Source organism: Esox lucius, chromosome 10, assembly GCF_011004845.1.
Source record: "Esox lucius isolate fEsoLuc1 chromosome 10, fEsoLuc1.pri, whole genome shotgun sequence".
Classification (NCBI taxonomy): Eukaryota; Metazoa; Chordata; class Actinopteri; order Esociformes; family Esocidae; genus Esox; species Esox lucius.
In genome coordinates, this window is record NC_047578.1 from 14,926,146 (window position 1) to 14,947,587 (window position 21,442).

The 21,442-nt window shown below is 40.2% G+C and overlaps 2 protein-coding genes across 2 annotated transcripts in view; one reads left to right on the forward strand and one right to left on the reverse strand.

Annotated features, from left to right (window-relative positions):
• Window positions 1-21,442, reverse strand: part of zdhhc18b (zinc finger DHHC-type palmitoyltransferase 18b) — an 83,429-nt gene that overhangs the window by 6,880 nt on the left and 55,107 nt on the right. The window lies entirely within an intron of this gene.
• tent5bb (terminal nucleotidyltransferase 5Bb) lies at window positions 3,888-11,623 on the forward strand. Its single transcript, XM_010873612.5, has 2 exons — window positions 3,888-4,246; window positions 10,418-11,623. Exons 1-2 carry the CDS (start codon window positions 4,091-4,093, stop codon window positions 11,447-11,449), a joined length of 1,188 nt encoding a protein of 395 aa, XP_010871914.1. The 5' UTR covers window positions 3,888-4,090; the 3' UTR covers window positions 11,450-11,623.

Genomic DNA, 21,442 nt, shown 5'->3' on the forward strand with positions numbered 1-21,442 from the left:
CACGATGTCTTAAGTAGAGAAAAACACAGATGACAACAGCAATTTGTAAAAACCTTGGGCTCCCTTGAATTTAAGGGTTTGATCATTTCAACGTACCCAAGAAAAAAGAGACAAGTGTTACTACTGGGGGAAAAAGGAACCAGCAAAGTGAAAGACCAGTTGAGTAATCCACATCCACTGCAGCCCAACCCAGAACATTTGATTGTGGACTAAACACACATTCTGTAAGCACTATTGTTGAATTACTGTGAGGGAACTGGAAAGTAAGCCTTTTTCACTCACCACATCAATTCATCTTTATTCACATAACACACTGTATTTTGTGCTTAATCACTACAGAAAGACTAGATTTTCACAACTGGACACAGCAATGTGTGCCCATTCTTCTTATCAAAATTGCAAAAGCACTATCAAGTGGTATAAAGACCTTTGGTGAAAAGCAATTTTCAACTCTGTACACAGACTATCAACTGGATTGAGGTGTGAACATTCACAACTGGGCTTCACAACAAAATTCACAGAACTGTCCAAAATCTGTCATTATTGCACTGAAAAATAAATATGAGCCCCAATTTGAGCTCTGGATTATGTTTTTTTCAAGTGCCTCCATGGAATATTGCGCCGTCACCCAGTCCCTGCTGCTGAGAAACATACCCATAGCATGATGCTGCTACCACCATGCTTCAAGGCATTACAGGATTATGTGCAGGGTTAGGCTTGCACCAAACATAAGCTTTTAAAAAAATATATTTGATGTTCTGATCAGTCCATAGAATATTCTTTCACTATGTCTCAGACTCTCCCACACGCCTTTTGGCAAACTCTAGCCGGGATTTGATGTTTTTTTCCGCTCTCCCATAAAGGCTACTTTTAAATTTACAATCTCATATTATCATGAGCACAGCCTCCCTAACTTCCAAACCTATGACATCAATAATGTATGTAAGTAACCATGGACAGTAGGGTCAGCTACATGACTACAATATAATTGTAAAAAAGTAGATTTTGCATGATTTACACTGACAGGATTAAACATCTGAACGTGTTTATGTAGCACTCTAAACACTGATGCTGTGCTGAAGCAATGTGCCAGTGTTTACCTAGGGTTAGTTCAGCATGGTTACATAATGTCTCTGTCAAACAGTCATTAAGAGTTGAATGAAACATTCACTGCCATGTCCCTACCCCACGGGAGTGCACAAACACTGTCCTAATCCATTTAAACCTCATGACCCACTATGACTCTTCACATTGGTATCATCGAAGCTTCACGTTTAAGGTCCAATCTCTTTGCCTTTAAGGTCCAGAGATCTGGAGGCAAGTCCCTCTTTTTAGATGTTTTTCTTGATAAACTCTTTGGGGTAGCAGGACAGACTACTTCATATGCCCTTCCAATAAAAACCTAAATAAACAGAAGTACATATCACTTGCATGTCTACCGTGTAAAGCTTATTACCCAATACAAAACAGTAGAAGCGTGACCTTACATGACCTAACTCATTTAAGCATTACACAGATTATGTCAATTTGTCACTTTCTCATTTTTGTACTAAAGAGGTGCTGTCGAGCTTATAGGGGCCCTGTACCATGTAATGTACGTGCTGATACATGCCCTAAGTCCTCTAAACGACTGGATTTCAAACTTGGAAATGTTTATGATACAGAGTCACTTCCTCCAATTTGTTGTGTTATTAACTTGAATTATAATCGATTAATGTTGCCATCAATCTATTCAATAGTATTCAGACCCTTCTTTAGACATTTCTACTACATTGAACTGCCATTCGCAGTACTTCACAGTTTCAAGTCTTCTTGGATATGCCTCTACCAGCTTTGCACAGTTGTTTACTGGTTCCCTTACAGAGCTCTATAAGAGTAGATGGGAAGTGTCGGTAAACTGTGATCTTCAGTCTCTCCACAGATATTCAGTAGGGTCTGGGCTTTTATTGGGCCACTCAAGGACATTCACAGAATCGGGGTTATTGTTTTGCTGAAGGATGACTATTCACCCCAGTCTTGAGATCTTCTACAATCTGGATAATGTTTTATTCAAGGAGCTCTCTGTATTTTGCTCTGTTCATCCTTCCCTCAATCCTAACCGATCTCTATGATGGCAATTTCTAAAGTCCAAACAATTTACGAAAATGGTAGGACAGAGGAAAACTCAAATGCACAATAAACAGTTTGTTCTTGCAAGGAGAGAATACACAGGTTACAAAGTAACAATGAATAATCTCTAAAGTAACACAGGACAAGCATCATCATTTAAAGGAGGAAAAATCTCCCAGTTTCTGCCTCTGAGAAGCATCCTCATTGTATGACGCTCCCACCACCATGCTTCACCATAGGGATGGTATTAGCCAGGTCATGAGCTTTACCTTGTTTTTAAAAGCATAGTACTTGGCATTAAGGCCAGTTCATTTGACTTTGGTCTTCTCAGACCAGAGAATACTTTTTCCTCAGAGTCAATCAAGATGCATGTCATCTGCCTTTTACTGAAGAGTGGCTTCGGTCTAGCTGCTCTACCATAATGGCTGGATTGACGGAAGGGTACAAAGATGGCTATCCCTCTGGCATTTTCTCCCATCTTTGCTGAGATTCTCTTAAGTCCTTTTACAGTGGCCCCTTGGGTTCTTCGCCACCTCCCAAAACAAGGCCCTTCTTGTCTGGTAACTTAGTTTTGCTGGAAAGACAGGTCTATGAAGACTCTTTGTGGTTCCAAATGTCTTCAATTTCCACTGTGCTCAATTTCCACTGAACTCAATGCTTTAGAAAAATTGTTTTATCTTCCCCAGATCTATTCCATTTCAGCGTTCTGCAGACAGTTCCTTGGACTTCTTGGCTTGGATTTTGACATGCACTTTAAAGTGCTGTACCTGATATAGACAGCTGTGTAGCTTTTTAAATCATGTCCAATCAATAGATGCTGCCACAGATGCATTCCAATCAAGTTCCAGAGACATCTTAACTATGGTCAAAGGACACAACACACATCTGTTCTCAATTTGGAGTGACTTGGCTAAGGGTCTGAATACTTATGTACATGAGATATTTCAGTGTTTCATTGTCTATATATTAGCACTTTTTATTTTAAAGGCTTGATTTTTTTTTTTAATGAAGTCTATAACAACAAAATGTGGAGAAAATGAAAGGGTTTGAATACTTTCCAAAAGCACTGTGTACATTCCTTTTAAGTATATAAATATGAATTACTACATAATTATTAATATTTGTTTAGTTATCATAAATCATTGTAAATTGGTTGTGTCATGTTTGACCCTGTCAGGATTTGAGCTACAAAACACCAGCAAATGGCCAAATAGGGTACAACTGTTTGTTTTAAAAAGTTGGAATAATTTCACTATAATGAAATAGGAGTTTGGTTTACCTAATAGATTTATTAGAACTTAAATTAAGGAACAAACAAAGAATCAATGGTGCCAAATTAATTTTTAAAAACAAAATAATGACTAGGGTTTTACAATAATGGTTAAAGTTCTAGACATTTTGAGATCGTGTTTAAAATGTTGTCACTGGTTTGAGATAAAAAAAGACAGACAATTTCAACAATAACCCCTTCCTCTGCAAATAGTTCAATCTGGCACCAAAAACTTTTCCCAAACGGAAAAATCAGAATAACTGAACTGTTAAGGTTCTACACAGCACCTTTTTCCTAAAAGTAGGGATACTTTGAAGTAGGCTCTTAAATGACAGTAGCAGGACAGCTTCTGACGCAGAGGAAATGGGGGTGTGCGCGTGGCTGCCTGTACTCTTCTCATCTGTATGTATTCATAAACCTCCCGAACAGCCAATCAGGACTCTTATGTTAATCCCATCTTTTTAAAACCCGTCAGTATGATCCAGCTAGATTAGTTAGATCGTTCACCCGTCTATGATTTGTATGCGCAGAACAGTCGGATCTGCAGCCTAGTTGTTTTGAAACTTCTACTCCAAGTGACACCTGATAGGCGCAACAGGAGCGACTTTGTAAAACAATAACTTTTGTTACAACTTTAAAAGAAACCTTAGACCTCTTTGGGAATTGCTCCTGTTCTTAGGCAATCTGACTACTTTCCCCCGTCCCATCGTCATGTCCTCCGGGGATGCGTCGCAGCTGAGTCGGCGGTTCTGTGTGTTGTCTTGGGAGCAGGTGCAGAGATTGGACTCCATACTTGGAGAGAGCGTTCCTATTCACGGACGCGGAAATTTCCCGACGCTTTCCGTGCAGCCGCGGCATATAGTCCAGGTGAGATATTGACTTTGGTTTGGAAAGCTCTGGAGCCAAGCTGCCCGCGGTAGAGCGACTACTGCCAACAATGCGAGAAGATAGTTTTCTCGAGCCAATAGCCTTCTAACGAATAATGTATCCTGCGTGTCCGTTCGTTAGCCTAGATCGAAGATGTGATTATTTTCATAATGCATGATAGTGCTTCATATAAAATAGGAGAAAGATAACATTATAAGTATGGGTTTTTCATGTGACGCAGCCTCATCGTGAAGGGCATTAGTGAGTCGTCTACTTAGGAATGAGCGTGAGAGGTTCATACCGCGCGCGAGTGCACCGTCATGCACAAATATACACAGTTGCACAATACAGTAACTTTGAATAATTTAGGCAGTGTGAAATATAACGTGACAATAGGGGATCTAGATTTTCTTAATGTTTTATAAGCTGTAGTAAAGACATTCAATGTAAAACTTTTCTTTAGTGTGTGCGGAATCAGTCATAGGTCTCAACTCCGTTTTTTAAATCCCTTTGAAAAGTAGTTTTCCTGTGCTGTTGCACTATTTGAAGAATGGAAAATGACAACTTATCAATAGTGCTTGTAGCTCTTGTAGCTTAAATGAATTGACGCGTCTTGCTGACTGTAGGTGTTTTCGTATAAAGAAAAGTGGCAACCATATAAACGGGGTTGAAATTCAGCTGCCATACATAATAGAAGGCTGCTATAAAATGTCTGATGGGGACCCACATCCCAATAGTGGCATTCGTCCTTGTTGATCACTGCTTTGGGAACCTTAGTGTATAGCCAACCCAATTCAAATCCTAGCTATATACGTAGCTACCTTTCTCAACACTAGCATACGTAGCGTGGGCGAGACCTAAGTAACAACATTAAGAAAAATACATTATGAATAGTTACCACTAGCAGCGCAAGTAAAACATTTGGAGAGTGGTGGGGTGACTGAATTTGAATTATTAAGACATACTCCCTGTTAATATTAAGACATTCCGCCTGTAATTGAGAAGTCTTAGTGTTGCCAATTTAGTGCCCACCAAAAATCTGGCCCTTAATTTGGTGCGGTGGTTTTCGAGGAGATAAGCACACATCCAGTTTACAGTTCTGTTTTTAAACTGCTGAGATTACAAATCCACATGGAGTATGTTTTATATTGGGTTTGGCCAGCCAAGGAAAGGGAACCCACATTATAGGTTTGCTCATTTTAAATGTAGGCTGTGTGTAGATTCTGGAGAAAACGAGAATAAAAAGCCAAATCTGTTGTGTCTATAAGCCCACAGCAGGACTGTGTCCCATATAGTTTATAAAAAATAAAAAATGTCTGTGTTCTTATTTCACCATTTTGAGTTTACTGGAAGCGAGCTCAACTTTCCTGAATGGGGTCAATTGTGATGGCTTCCATTTATCAGGTAGGCTCCTTCCAATATGTTGGTTAGAGACGGTCTCAACAAGGTTGACATAATACCAGTGTGTTAATAGTACAACAAAATATACTCTTCCAATCATACACACATGCACTCACACAATTGCACATACAAACAATACAAAACTAGCCCAATCACTTGGTTCTATTGTAGGCCTTCTGAGCTTGTGAGTCACATCCTGTATTGATCTATCATTGTTGAGGAAAAATAGAAAAATAACATCTTACTTCTCCACAGAGTGGCAGGAAAGGAAGGAACATGGTTTGGACTTACACTACAGTGTATAGCTTTGTTAGTCCTCTAAATATAGCTGCATGCTTTCCTGGCTTTCAAGGAGGCCATTTATACTGTGGTGAGATGCCAGCTGAACTCAGAATTGGTGCACAGAATAAAAATGGTGTGACTGGTTTCCTTTGCTCTTCTTCTCATTTGTCTTCTCCTTTGTCTCTCTATCTGACCTTCCCCATCTCTTTATCTCTCTTTCTACATGTATCTGTTTCTGTTTGTTTGTTTGTTTGTCTGGCCATCCATCTGTCTGTGTCTGTTTGTCTGGTCAGAATTGAGGAAACATTTTAGTCAAATGACAATTCAAATATTAAGTGTATTTTTTCAATCTGGATTTTAAATTTCACCTCATAGGTTCCTTTGCACAAGTTCTATTCCCCCTCCTAATTTTATATCACATCCAGTCTTTTCACATCCAGTCTTTTCACATCCGATATTTTCTCATCCGATTTTTTTCAAAGCCAGTCTAATTGTTCAGAAGAAGAACTAGTGAATAAAGATCTGAATTTGTGTACTTGTGTAAAGATAGCCATAGAGAGAAAAAAGAAACATACTGTATCACCCGTCAGGTTTTGTAAACACATCACCACTAGTGTGCTTGGTTCCATATCATCGTGACCACCCACAGTGAGGCCACCCATCTACCTTTAAGGAAACACCCATAATCTGTTCCTGCTATCTCACTGATATACTGTTCATTGGACTTATGTTCTGGCCTGATCGGACAGGATGCCAGGGTCTTTCTGTAGTAGGACTCTAACTGGTGTCAAGGGGACTATGGTGTTTAGCTGGCTAATGATTTCTTATGTGTCAGTTTCTTACTAAAATAATCTAACAACCAGGTTGCCTTCAGACTCAGAATGTGTTCTAAATGGCACCCTATTTCATACTAGTGCACTATGTTTGAAGTAGTATGCTATACAGGGATTAGTGCACCATTTGTAATCTAGCCGAAGGTCAATAAGAAAATCCTCCAGACTGGGGTAGGAATGCAGAGGGACTGTACGCAACAAGTTGCCAGGACATTGTCAACGCCACATACAGTGAGGAGAACAAGTATTTGTATAAGTATTTTGCAGGTTTTCCCACTTACAAAGCATGTAGAAGTCAATTTTTATCATAGGTACTCTTCAACTGTGAGTGACGGAATCTAAAACTAAAATCCAGAAATCCACATTGTATGATTTTTAAGTAATTAATTAGCATTTTATTGCATGATGTAAGTATTTGATACATCAGAAAAGCAGAACTTAATATTTGGTACAGAAACCTTTGTTTGCAATTACAGAGATTGTACGTTTCCTGTAGATCTTGTCCGGGTTTGCACACACTGCAGCAGGGATTTTGGCCCACTCCTCCATACAGACCTTCTCCAGATCCTTCAGGTTTCGGGGCTGTCGCTGGGCTATATAGACTTTCAGCTCCCTCCAAAGATTTTCTATTGGGTTCAGGTCTGGAGACTGGCTAGGCCACTACAGGACCTTGAGATGCTTCTTACGGAGCCAATCCTTAGTTGCTCTGGCTGTGTGTTTCTGGTCGTTGTCATGCTGGAAGACACAGCCACGACCCATCTTCAATGCTCTTACTGAGGGAAGGAGGTTGTTGGCCAAGATCTCGCGATACATGGCCCCATCCATCCGCCCCTCAATACAGTGCAGTCGTCCTGTCCCCTTTGTAGAAAAGCATCCCCAAAGAATGATGTTTCCACCTCAATGCTTCACGGTTGGGATGGTGTTCTGGGGGTTGTACTCATAATTTTTTGGAGTTTAGACCAAAAAAGCTCTATTTTTGTCTCATCAGACCACATGACCTTCTTCCATTCCTCCTCTGGATCATCCAGATGGTCAATTGGCAAAATTCAGATGTGCCTGGACATGCGCTAGCTTGAGCAGGGGGACCTTGCGTGCGCTGCAGGATTTTAATCCATTACAGCGTAGTGTGTTACTAATGGTTTTCTTTGAGACTGTGGTCCCAGCTCTCTTCAGGTCATTGACTGCCGTGTAGTTCTGGGCTGATTCCTCACCTTCTTCATGATCATTGATTCCCCACGAGGTGAGATCTTGCATGGAGCCCCAGACCGAGGGAGATTGACCGCCATCTTGAACATCTTCCATTTTCAAATAATTGCACAAACAGTTGTTGCCTTCTCACCAAGCTGCTTGCCTATTGTCCTGTAGCCCATCCCAGCCTTGTGCAGGTCTACAATTTTATCCCTGATGTCCTTACACCACTCTCTGGTCTTGGCCATTGTGGAGAGGTTGGAGTCTGTTTGATTGAGTGTGTGGACAGGTGTCCTTCATACAGGTAACAAGTTCAAACAGGTGCAGTTAATACAGGTAAAGAGTGGAGAACAGGAGGGCTTCTTAAAGAAAAACTAACAGGTCTGTGAGAGCTTGAATTCTTACTGGTTGGTAGGTGATCAAATACTTATGTCATGTAATAAAATGCTAATTAATATTTAAAAATCATACAATGTGATTTTTTGGATTTCTGTTTTAGATTATGTCTCTCACAGTTGAAGTGTACCTATTATAAAAATTACAGACCTGTACATGCTTTGTAAGTAGGAAAACCTGAAAAATCGGCAGTGTATCAAATACTTGTTCTTCCCACTGTAGCCTACTGTGTTTTATACATTTTTAAAAGTCTTCTGCTTCTCTAAGTAGACTTAACTCAACATCACCAGGTGCATGTTACATAATGTTTTCATGGAATAGTTTGCTTTTGGAGAGAATCTAGTAGATATGTCATTCCTTAATTTGTGTCACTCAACACTTTGAACCATCTTCTCAATAGACTTTTCATGGTGTTGTGTATTACCTGTATGTGTTCTAGGAGGGGGAAAAACAGACAGACTTAAGAAGTATGAAACATATTTTGAGGGAGATTACATTAACGTAAACTGTGTTATTCACCGTTTGTGCAGGTCTCCAGGACTTAGGGATATTAGCTCAACTTTGGCCACTTTGGGTCAACACTAGTAAAATTATGTAGGCTTGTGGCCTGTTAGGGTATTGTGGATGGGGATGATGGATAATGCCTAAACATTACTGTAAATATTAGACCATGAGTGCATGTTGCAAATTTCAACGTTGACTGATGGGCACTTTTGGCACTCTGAAAACGTTTTGGACAACAACTGAATCAAAGATATGTTTTGACAGGAACAAATGTGTACAGCTTATATTGTAATGTACAGCGCTCTACAGATCTTGGATGTATTGCAAGATGATATGTTATAGGCATTACCTAATTTAAGAAGCTCAAAAGCCTTTTATCAAATTGTATTTGTTTTTTCTGATCTCCATGTTGACAGTAAGGGAAGTGTCACTGCATATTTATACCCCTGTGAAACTGGAAGTCATGAATTACCACTTAAGAGTTCTTAATGACTCTTAAAAACTTAAAAAAGAAAGATACAGTACTTTCTATTAGATTGCTTCATAAAAAGTTTGAGAAAAAAATGTAATTTCTTGATTATGATTTAGATTTCATGGAAATGTTTTAGTCTAGGTTAGACTTACCTCATATTTTGATTGTAAAATCAAGCAGATTATTTTGCCAATAAAAATTTTCATTACAGGGGGGCGGGCAATTTTGGAGGACATTGTACATTTTAGGATTAACTTGTGAACTTGTTCCAGTGAAAATAGATGTTACGTGATTGTCTACAGACTTACCTCGTTGAACAGTTGAATTTGTGTCTGGTTAAATACTGTTTGGGGTCTCGTTAATTGGTGTGTGTGTTTGTACTCTGTAACACTGGTCCTGCCTGGTAAGGATTGACCTAGTTTCTTGTTTTTGTCTTCAGAGTGATTTAACAGTTAGGAAGTTTCAAGCAGATAACCTGAAGGTTCTCCAAAATTTAAAGATGCAAGAGACAAGCACTGGCTTGCAGTTTCCCTCAGAGAAATCCCAAATTCGCCATACATTTCAAAGGGAAATCTGTGCGCACCCTATCTTCCTGCAGCTGTGCTATCTCTGTCCAGTATACTTTTTACAAGCCAGGTAGTTGTGTTTCTCAGTAGCCAAAACCTCATCAGGTCTACCGATTTTATACATTTATGATAAATTATGATTCCTTTTGTTTTTTCATATCATTGCGTTATTAATAGCTTGGTTCCACTTCTCTTCATGACCCCTGAGTCACTATTCTCCTCATCACAGTACGATATATATGAATAATGTGCTATCCTTTTTAACTTCACTGTTTAATTATATCGTCTGACAGACATTTCAACCCGTTCTTGATAAAATGTTGATGTCCTTATCAGGAGAAGCGACAGTGACCATTCAAGCTGGGAACACAAATCAACCAGTTTTGGTTAAATAAGTGCTCTATCTCTAACAGAACACTATAAATAAAAAAATTAAAAAAGTATTGAGTCAGGAAAGAAAATGGACAATAAAGTATCTTACCAATATTACACCTCAAATCAATCACCCATGTCTCTTTGTCTTGTGTAGGTGGTTCGGGCACGTCTGGAAGAGCGTGGTGTGCTTGTCCGGGATGTGAAGCTGAATGGCTCAGCAGCCAGCTACGTGCTTCACCAGGACACCGGACTGGGCTACAAGGACTTGGACCTCATCTTTGGCTTGAACCTGACCGACGACAAGACCTTTCGTGTGGTCAAAGACGTGGTTCTGGACAGCCTTGTGGACTTCTTACCTCCGGGGCTCAGCCGTGTCTCACCCATGACCCTCAAAGAGGCCTATGTCCAGAAGCTCGTGAAGGTGTGCAATGACACAGACCGCTGGAGCCTGATCTCCCTCTCTAACAACACAGGAAAAAACGTGGAGCTGAAGTTCGTTGACTCCCTGCGGAGGCAGTTTGAATTCAGCGTAGACTCGTTCCAGATTGGCCTTGACTCTCTGCTGCTCTTCGATCGCTGCTCGGAGACAGCCATGCCCATGTCTGAGAGCTTCCACCCCACTGTGGTTGGAGAGAGCATGTATGGAGACTTCCAGGAGGCCTTGGGACATCTTCGAACCAGGACCATTGCCACTCGGAGCCCCGAGGAGATCCGGGGAGGAGGACTTCTGAAGTACTGCCATCTGCTAGTGCGGGGGTTTAAACCAGACTCAGAGGCTCAGATGAAGCTGCTACAACGCTACATGTGCTCACGCTTCTTCATCGACTTCCCGGACATCAGCGAGCAGCAACGCAAGCTGGAGGCATACCTCCAGAACCACTTCAATGGCATGGAGCACAAGCGCTACGACTGTCTGGTGACGCTGCGGCACGTGGTGGACGAGAGCACCGTGTGCCTGATGGGCCACGAGCGCCGCCAGACGCTGGCACTGATCTCTGCGCTGGCGCTAAGGGCCATGGCCGAGCAGAACGCCATCCCTGCCCTGGCTAACATAACCTGTTACTACCAGCCGGCACCCTACGTCAGGGACGTCAACTTCAGTAATTACTATGTAGCACGCGTCCAATCGGCCATGAGTAACTCTTATAGCAACTCCTACCACAGGACATGGCTGCCTTGCAGCTGAGTGATATGGTTCAGTAGAGAGCTAAGAAGACTGTTCTTTTTTTTATTTTTTTTTGTAGCTTTTCATTTTTATATGTGAGTCCCAAATGTTACCATACTCCATCTATAGTACACTACTTCCTATGATCAGTGTACTGTGGTATATAGGGGGGCATTTGAAATGCATCTCACCTATGGTAATATGAGATGAGCAGTTCCGTAGAGTCTGTTCAGTCCACCTGTTCTGTTTTGTGTGGACCCCAAGAAGAGTAGCGCCTGCTTTTGACAGTAGCTTATGGGAATCCTAATAAAATCACAAATTTTGTATGTAGCACAAAGGCTTCTTGTGGGAGACATAAGGACCAAGTCCACTGAGGACCCCAAAAAAATTTATGTATTGTGTTTTAGTTTTTTTTGCCAAATGTTGCATTGTATCCCTTCCCACTAAGTTATATCAATGAATACTGCTGTAAATCAGATTTGAAACTTTGGTATGCTTGCTTTTTGTTCTGAAGCATTGGTGTCTTTAATTACATGCACAATGAAAATTGTGGTCCATTTAATGTGTGAAGAATGGTAAAAATGTGATGGAAGAACTTTAAATCTTCCCAGTCTTGATAAGGGACTTTGTGTGTCATAAACAGGAAAATAATAAGAACACAAAAAGTTTATTCTGGTCTGACTGTGGTTTCAACTGATATTTTCAATTAAAGACGTAGACAAAATATTTACTAAGTGCCTAAGAAAACAACCAACATCTTAAAGCTCTGTATAATTTTGCAATTTTATAATATTTTTACCCAGGTTACTGTACATCTGTATCCAGGGTCAGGGTATTTCCTTTTCACATCATTAAAAAACATGTTGAAAAAAAAAAAAAGTATCTTTTACTTTCTACATTTTTATCATTTTAATCATTTAGCGGACACTCATATCCAGAGCAACCTATAATTACCATATGATTCCTCTGGAGATAGCTGGGTTTGACATCCATTTCATAGTAAGTGTATTTCCCTCAATAAAGTAGTTATCAGCAAAGTCAGTACTAGTACAGCTTTTTTGTTATCCCTCAATTTCTACACAATGATTTCACAGTGTGCTCAGTTTTCGTGAATGTTTGCTACATTGTGGAACAGTTTTTGCTGAATGACACGCTTTCCCAAAACATTATTGAATTTTACTGAGCATACTACGAGGTAAGTTTCCTCAATTTGGTTGGTCTTGCGAGGTGTGGTTTAAAGCAATTAGTGACTTGAAGGGCAGTGGCCATTCTAACAGCATTGCTCAACCTGCAACCCAATCTTAGTCTATTTCTCAACTCTTGTTACAGTACAGCACTGTTGTCATTGAGCTCCGTGTTCAGTACTTGTTTTATGTATGCTTAAGGCATATGTTGTATGTATAATGGATGTGTAAAACATACAGGTCTAATCATTTCCAGCAACTCCCATTAGAATGAGAAGATAAAGACTTGACATTACAGGCACAGTCTGCAATAATTATAACAGTTGTTTTTAAATGAACGCTAAACCCACGGACATACTCTATCCCTCAGCTTTACAGAATGTCAGACTGTTGAGACTGGGTGGTTGAGGCTCTCCTCTCCAGCTATAAGAGAGGATTGTGAGAGTCCCATACAAAGGACTTGTCTACATTATGAGACAGTAAAACGCTACACAGACTTATCTTGGTTTGAAAACACAGCGTTTGAATTTAAACCAGCATATTCGCGACGCATCACACTGGATTTGGGGGCATCAAACTTAATAAAGTTCTGACAATTGTCTTCACACTCGCAAAACTCCAGGTGGCTCTAGCGAAAATGTGGCGCACGCTTCCTCAGAAGGTGGTGTCTCGAGGTATCAATATTTGCAAGTTTACTCAACAAAGTAATCTAGCGTCTCAAATGTAGCGAAATGTGAACAAGTCTATAGAAATACAATTAATTTGCTTCTTTACATTCTTCCATTTCTTTGATCCCATCAGTCTGATACCTTTGGCCCTCACACATGTAAACACTTCTGTTCTTTCTCCACTCTTTCAGTGTTACCGTGAGAACTGAAAATCCCATCTGCCCTCTAGCCATTTAGTTATGCCTATATGATGTCCAATGAGGGGGTTCCTTGCCCCCTGTCTCAGTGGAAAGAGAGGAGAGGAGACTGCTGTTGCTTGTCATGGAAGAGTTGTATGCTGTGTGTTCTGGCTGGGCAGACAGCTGAAGGCCAGGTGGTAAAATGGAAAGGTTCGACTGAGGGTGGTATTGTATTGCATTGCATGCATTTGAGGGACTGAGCCACTACAACATTCAGGATGTACATTATTCTTGACTGTTAAGCACTATACCACACTCGTCTCTGTTATTACTTTTACCATATTTCCCATAAAGGGTCATTCTATCATCTGGTCATAGATCAGTTAGTTCAGTCCTTTCGATTACCATATGGTAGTGGCTTTACAGTATACAGACCTGGTATGTTGTTTCTCTGAACTTTGACCCTGGAGTGTTCTTGCATGTATAAGCCCTGGTGATTTACAACAGCATGCAATGGAGTGTAAAACGGGCACACCGCAGGAATGTTGCATCTGATATAAACCAAACACGGGGTATTGTAAGAGGAAAAGAGCCTGTCATCATGATTAAAGAGCCAATATGGGAAATCTCCCTCTCTCGAATACTTGGCAGAGCCGCTGATTACTTTATGATAAGGCATAGCAGAGAAGAATTAAGAAGAATTAAGAGCAAAGGAACTAGGAATACCTTTGGCATTTTCCCCTGGAATAAACACACATGAACATTAGACTTGAGAAAGCAATGAGGTATTCATAGTATCGATTCATTTTTGGATTTGGTACTCAGGACCTCATGAACTAGAGCTGTGGGTGCGTTATAGCTAGCAATATGGAGCCAGTGTGGAAATGTGGAAAACCAGTTAGCTGAAACACGACAGAATATGACAGTTGCATTTCCCCTAATTGTTCTTTCACCCAACGAAGGGTGAAAGAAAGGGAAAAAGTGTAAAATTCTTGCTTTTAATTCACAGTGTGTGAAATGCACTTAGTTCCTCCAATGGAACTTCAGCCATTCTCACCCAAAAAGGCACATTATAGGATTGTGATTAAAAAGAATGTGCACTATATGGTGCTATTTGGGACTTAGCCAGAGTCTTCAGTAGTCTTGAACATTTCTACCCTCGCAGCAGCAGCTTCTAAGGCTCATCTCCTGTCTTCTCTAGGCAACGTGGGTGGGCAGTCTTCTCTTATACACATCCAAGAGGGTTAGATAGTTTCCCACCACATACTGACCCATTATCACATTTTCCTCACTGAGTCACTGTCTGTCTGGCTGGTTATTAATCTATCGGTCTATCCTACATCTGTCAACAAATTCCTAAATGAAATACTATAGGACTGTGAATCTGTGGGCCAAGAAAAAAGTTTGGACTGTGTGTGTGTGTGATTTTAAAATCCAGGTCTATGTGTACCTGTGGAAACTCAAAAGTCCCCACAATGTAAAACCTGAAAAATCAGTCCTCAAAAGGTATTTCGGCAACCTAACATTTAAGTGTGGGCTTAACCTTTTCACGCGTGAGTTTCAAATATTCCTTACCGACCCCCCAGCGTGAGTTTTTTTGCACGTGACTTCGGTACTCTGCAGCATTTGAACTCACGCCAGCCTTTGAACAGTCACCTTGCTAGGTAAGGAACACTACATGCATTGCATTGCAAGCTTCTCTCGTTGACTCGAATTCTAAGAGCTACAAAAGTTGGTTGATTTATTACTGTAGCTAGCTAGAAAACGTCAGCTAACCGCTAGCAAACGTCAGCTGCCTGCTAGCTAACAAATCGTGACCAGTTATTCAATGCAGTGAAAATGAATAAACTATATAAAATGCATACAACGGGGAACGTAACTTCTAGAAAGTTTTTGCAATGGTTTTGATCGGTAGTAGTCGCTAATATAATTCGTTTTTGTGCATTAGTGTTGGCTGTCTGTTGGTACGTAACTAACACTTCTTGTCCCGATTTGAATGCTTTCTACCTGGTTAATATCATAGTATGGTCTTGAAACAATTACAATCAGGAAATATAGTTATAAACACTGTTTGAGCTAAATGTGAGTAAATAATAGCGCGGTTTTACCAGCCATTGTTACGTTACTTGTAGCTAGGTATGCTAATGGTGCGTTCTAAACATGACGTTCTAATCACACCGGTGTGATCGTACGCTCCAGGGACCACTCTAGATTGATCACACTGGTGTGATCGTACGCGCCAAAGGGTTAAATGTTTCATTGAGGTTATTTATATGTTCATAAATCGCTTGAAGTAATTTTTGGGCTGTTCCTCTATGCATGCAACTCTCCACTCAGGTAGAGCATTGTCAAGCTAGAGTGAGTACAAGGTCACCTGGTTACATTGCTCTCCCCCACTAAAAGTATTGGCTAGAAGTTTGTGGAATAAAGACTATCTATGTGAAAAACTAACGTTCTGTCAGTGCAAAAACCCAAAATTGGGGAAGCCCAGTAATTTGTAGTACATTCCATACATTTTATGTGATGAATGTCAGTAGATGGTTTTGAGGTTTTCCTTTATTAACATCTCCAAAGATGGCTTGTGGGCTTTCGCAGTAACGCATGTAACAAAATATGAATGTGTCATCTGGATAAATAGCATTAATTAACCCTAAAAGAGTTCCTCTTGAAATATTCAAGCTGGAGAAACCAAATAAACTGTTACATGCATAGACTATTTCAATTTATAATTCCTAAATATCTAAACTATGACTAAATTCATTATCCTGCTTTACACAATTACAGTAACATAGCCGATCAAGTTAAAGCAATGACACCAACATTGTCTCACATGTTTAAGCTATCCCAGTCTGAAATTCCAAAATGTACCAAGGATGAATACATTGATTCACATAAGTTTTAGATTTTGCATTAATTAACTTGAAAACCATATCTCTTGAATCGTTTTTGCTAGAGAGACTAAACCAACTTTGTTTCTCATGTTCAAGCTATCCCAACTTGAAATTCTAAAATGTTTATTGACATTGACTACATAGATTTTTCTAACTTTTATAATTAGCATTAACTTTAAAACATTTTCTTTTGAACTGTTCAAGCAAGGGAGATCAAACCAACGTTCATGTTTAGGCTTACTCAACTTAAAAGGCTTAGATATTTTTATGTAAACAAGCTGTTAAGCACATCACATTTACTTCTGTATTTATCTTTTTTAGTTTTTTACTACATCGTCTTTTTAACACCAAAGCCTGTAAAATAGTATAATCTGTTAGTTTCCAATTTCGTTGCTAGCGAATCAATTCAAAGTTTTCAACAATTCAACAATTTCAACAATTCAACATTTGTCACCTTTTTTGTTTTGCCATGTGTGTGTGTGAAGTATGTGTGTGAGTGAGTCGGTGTGTGGGCTAGTGAGTCTGGTGTGTGTGTGTACACACACAGTACATTCAATAGTGCAAAAGTAGTCACTGTCATTGATAATCTATCATTTGGCAGCCTTGTTAAACAGCCTTGTATGTCCTGAGCTTAGTGATGATTTTAGAAGATATTGTGTTATATTCTGGCTTGAAGTCAATGAACAGCATTCTTCCATAGGTACAAAAGAAAATGCATGTTTAATATTTACATTCACTGCCAGACAATATATCTTTGGAGGTCTTGCACTCAATAAAACAAACTTTTTGTGTCTTTCTCATAAATGTGATATGATTATCCCTCATCTTTGACTTATTTTGGTATGGATCAGCTTGACCTGAGATACATACCGCCCTCAGATCCAGAGATAATGCAATCTTGATTTCACTCCACACTGTAATATCTCTCCTGGACAATAGGAATACTGGCCTTTCTGAATCATGGTTACATTAAACGACTTAGTATTTTCAAATGATGTATCTGATTTAAAATGTTAAGAAGGTAAGGGCTGTGTGGAAACACTGCATTTCACTCCTGAATCTGCTCTGACGTCCGCTAATTTGTACGCATTCATTTATTTGTTACATAGCTTCTTGCTTGAGCATTCATATATGTTAAATATCTGGTCTGTCCACAAATGTAGGGCTATAAAAGTATGTTTAGTAATTGCCTTAATATTCTCCAGAGCAGCAGAGTTATTTTAGTAGAAATGCATAGAAGATGAGATTTGTATAGTGTTTTGTATTCATTATAAACCATCAGGATATGGGTTCTGATTAATATGATTATAGATTTGGGCAGGAGTTTTTATAATATCACACGTGAGATCCGTGACAACTACTTGTGAGGGAAAGAGGCAGGGCCAGAAAAGAGGGAGTGACTAATGAACATATGAAAGAGAGGTTAATTGTGCATTTGGTTGTGTGGTGTAGCTCAGTTGGTAGCATGGTGATTACACGGCCAGGGTTGTGGGTTCGATTCCTATTGGTACCAGTATGAAAATGTATGCATTCAGTAATATGAGTGTTGGCAAAATGGATAAATACGTATAGATTTTTTAAAGTAATCAATCAAATGTATTTATAAAGCTTTTTTTACATCAGCAGTTGTCACAAAGTGCTTTTACAAAACACCCAGCCTGAAACCCCAAGGAGCAAGGAACAACAGTGTTGAAGAACAGTGGCTAGGAAAAACTCCTAGAGAGGAACCAGGCTCGGCCAGTTGAACATTTTAAGAGTACAAGTTGTAATAATAAAAAAAAATTGTCGGCTGTGTCCAGAGTCTATAAAACCTAATCCAGGTCAGAAGCATGACCAGATGGACAAGGACAGGGACAACCCAGGGAGGAATGGTCAGCAGAGTGGCAGATGGAATCGTCAGGTATCGTCTTGATCTGCAACACAGCCAGGAGGACAGGGACAGCAACAAGTCTTTCAAACCTGGTACTCCGGAGATGTGGGCCAAAAAATCATATACTCAAGTTTAAACGGAGCAGGAGACAAGAATAATCTAATGACCGCGTTCCTTAGATTTACAAGGATTTACAATGGAGAAGGAAAACTGACCCTACTGCCCCGGCACAATAATATAGTAGGGTAAAACCTTGGGGCTGAGACAGGGAGTCCAGTGACACTGTGGCTCTATCTGGGGGAGGCCCCGGACAGGGCCCAAAAGGCAGGAAGTCAATCCACCCAAATCCTATAATTTTTATTCAGAGTACTATTTAAATAAGCTACTATTAAATTTGTATTTATATAATTCTGTGCCGCAGTTGTTGCACTACTTGTCATTAACAATACTTCTACTGGAGCAGGATATTTCAGAAAAAGGCTAAATTTTCTTATAGCAAAAGAACAACATGAGATTTGAAGTAAAAAGTTTTTTTTTATATATTAGCCCCATGGCTACCATATTGTGAAACAAAAATGACTGTAATGTATTTACAATTTAAATATATTAGCTTTCATTAAACAGAAATGTTTTTGCCCAGCCTCATGGCAAAATGTGTCGTATATCATGAGATTACCTATAAACTGCTAGCTACAGTATAAAAACAACTGGAAATATTTGCCAACTGCAGTGTAACTACAGGACCATCCAAACAGATCTGGGACTATGGTCGGTTATAACAAATCCTTGGTTAGCCTACATTTTCTGTTTGTTGTTTGTTGTTAAGTTTCCATTTTAGAATCTTGACTTACAGTTATGATGTTGGTCATGGGGGGGTCAAAACCCACCACTGAGGTCATTGCCAAAGTACACCCAACATTGTTGGTGACCTTGGAGCAATTTACTTAAGGGCAGATTGAAAGACTAAGTTGTAGCTGTTAAGTGTGACCCCTCGACTGACTACCTTGATGTCTCAGGGATTTGACCCAGCAACCTTTCGGCTCAGTAGCGCTTTACTCTAGCAGCTATAATTGATGTCCCCTGCTAGGCTACCTGCCACCCTATTGGATCTGCGTGTGAAGTCATGAGATCATTTCCAGAAAAACCTTACTCCACCTCAAACCTCCATTATGTCCTTTTCAGGGAAGAAGTTAGCTAACCTCTATGTTATAACTGGCATCACAGGCACTCAACAGAGACCTTCTATGTGTTGTCATGACAAATATGGGCGGGAAGGGAACACTTTCTGAGTCTTAACCTGTTGAAACATTCCCCGACTGAAAAGAAAGAACCACGTTCTTAAGGGAGACAACCAGACATCCAGACCGTACGGCAGGGTGGAGTCTGTAAACAAAGAACGAAGCACACTGGAAGTGTGTCAGACTACGTCCAAAACGGCGCTCTACTCCCAGGCTTGAGCCCTGCTTATGACCAAAGTTCTGAAAGAAGTGCACAAACAGGGGGGCCATTTGGAATGCAGCTACAGACAATTTGGAAAAATTGCAGTAAATGGAAATGTCATGTCTTGAAATGGATGCACAAAAGGTTCCTTTGTGTCAGCTGGCGAAAGGAGGTTGAACACATACGCAGAGACACACACGGACACACACGGACACACACGGACACACACGGACACACACTGACACACACGGACACACACTGACACACACGGACACACACTGACACACACCAGCAGTTGCAGTGCGACGTCGCTGCAGCGTCAGAAGTCTAACGTCATTAAACCGACCATTTAAGAACATCTGCTTGGTCCCAAACACCAGCCTGCTTTCATTTACTTTCGCGAGGGGGTTGGTGGGAATGGGGAAGTCGAGGCATGGGATCTTCGCCCCTATCCAGCCTGCTTCCTGTCAGCCACAGTAAACACTAGCCTTCTGAAAGGTAGCACTGTTTGTCCCCCTTGAGCCTCCATCCTCATCAATATTAATGTACACCGTAGTGAATGGAGCCATCATCTGTTAACAGCCTTCTCTCTTTCAACAAGGCAAGAGACTCCGCCACCCCCGGGAGAGCACACACGGGTCCTGAGAGTGTGGCTCAGCCTGGGCATGTGGAGCTCCTTGCTGCAGGCCTGCTGGGCATATGGATCAGATTAGACCCAGACTCCGTGCTGGCTGTCTGGCTGGTTCGCTGGCATGCTGAATGTCCTTTGGCCAGGGAGGACTTGGCCTCATCTATGAATTATCACTACAGATAAATCACAAAAAGAGCAGATGTCTTGATCACCTATAAGAGATGGGAATGGACATGTCACTTGATGAATCTGGAGTGTGAACATTTTCCTATGTATGTCATGAGTAACTGACACTGATATGACTGATTGATTGCAGACTTCACCATTCCTCCCTGGTCACTGTCCGTTTAACAAATAGCACAGGACTTTGTTTATCAGGCTTGGGCTGTTTGTTTTATACTGTTTACGCACTAATGTTGTTCCATCAGTTCAGTGCCTTGTGAACTTGGTAACTTAAAAACAAACATCCCCCAGCATGATGTTCAACTTAATAAAACTGTTGTATTTTTCTCAAGAGGTTAAACAGTAAAAAAAGACTAAAAGGATAAACAACGTAACAGAACTGATCATAACAGATCTGACATACTCGTCTTGAATTGTTGTTTGTAACAGGAACTGACATTTAACTGCAGTTAAATAAAAATCACTTTGGCCGGGCTTGTCTGTCTGTGTACATGTATACAGAAAAAATACTATTTAAGACTTGAATGGATGATTTCAAGATCTAGTTGAAAGACAGAATGGGGATTTTAAATAGCAGGCTTTTAAAATCAATATTATTCTATTTCAAATATCAAAGGGATGTTCTACAAAATAACTTTCATAGAACAACTCAATAGTATAACTTTAAAGTCTGACAAACTGGTTTGGACTACTCCTTTCCTTGGAGGCCCTTACTCGAGGATGTCTATACAACATCCTGCCTTCCCCTGTATGGTATACAGACTTAAGAACTATTGTATACTGAAGGACCTACAGTGAACTCCAAAAGCATTAGATAAATGACTCTATGTTCCATCTATTTGGATTTGAAATTATACACTGACTATAGGGTGAAATGCCCAATACAATTGAGAAATTAAAGCACTGTTTCTACATAGTACTTGGGCAATTGGCTTATCAGCTGTCTCTTATAAGGCAACTATGTTTGT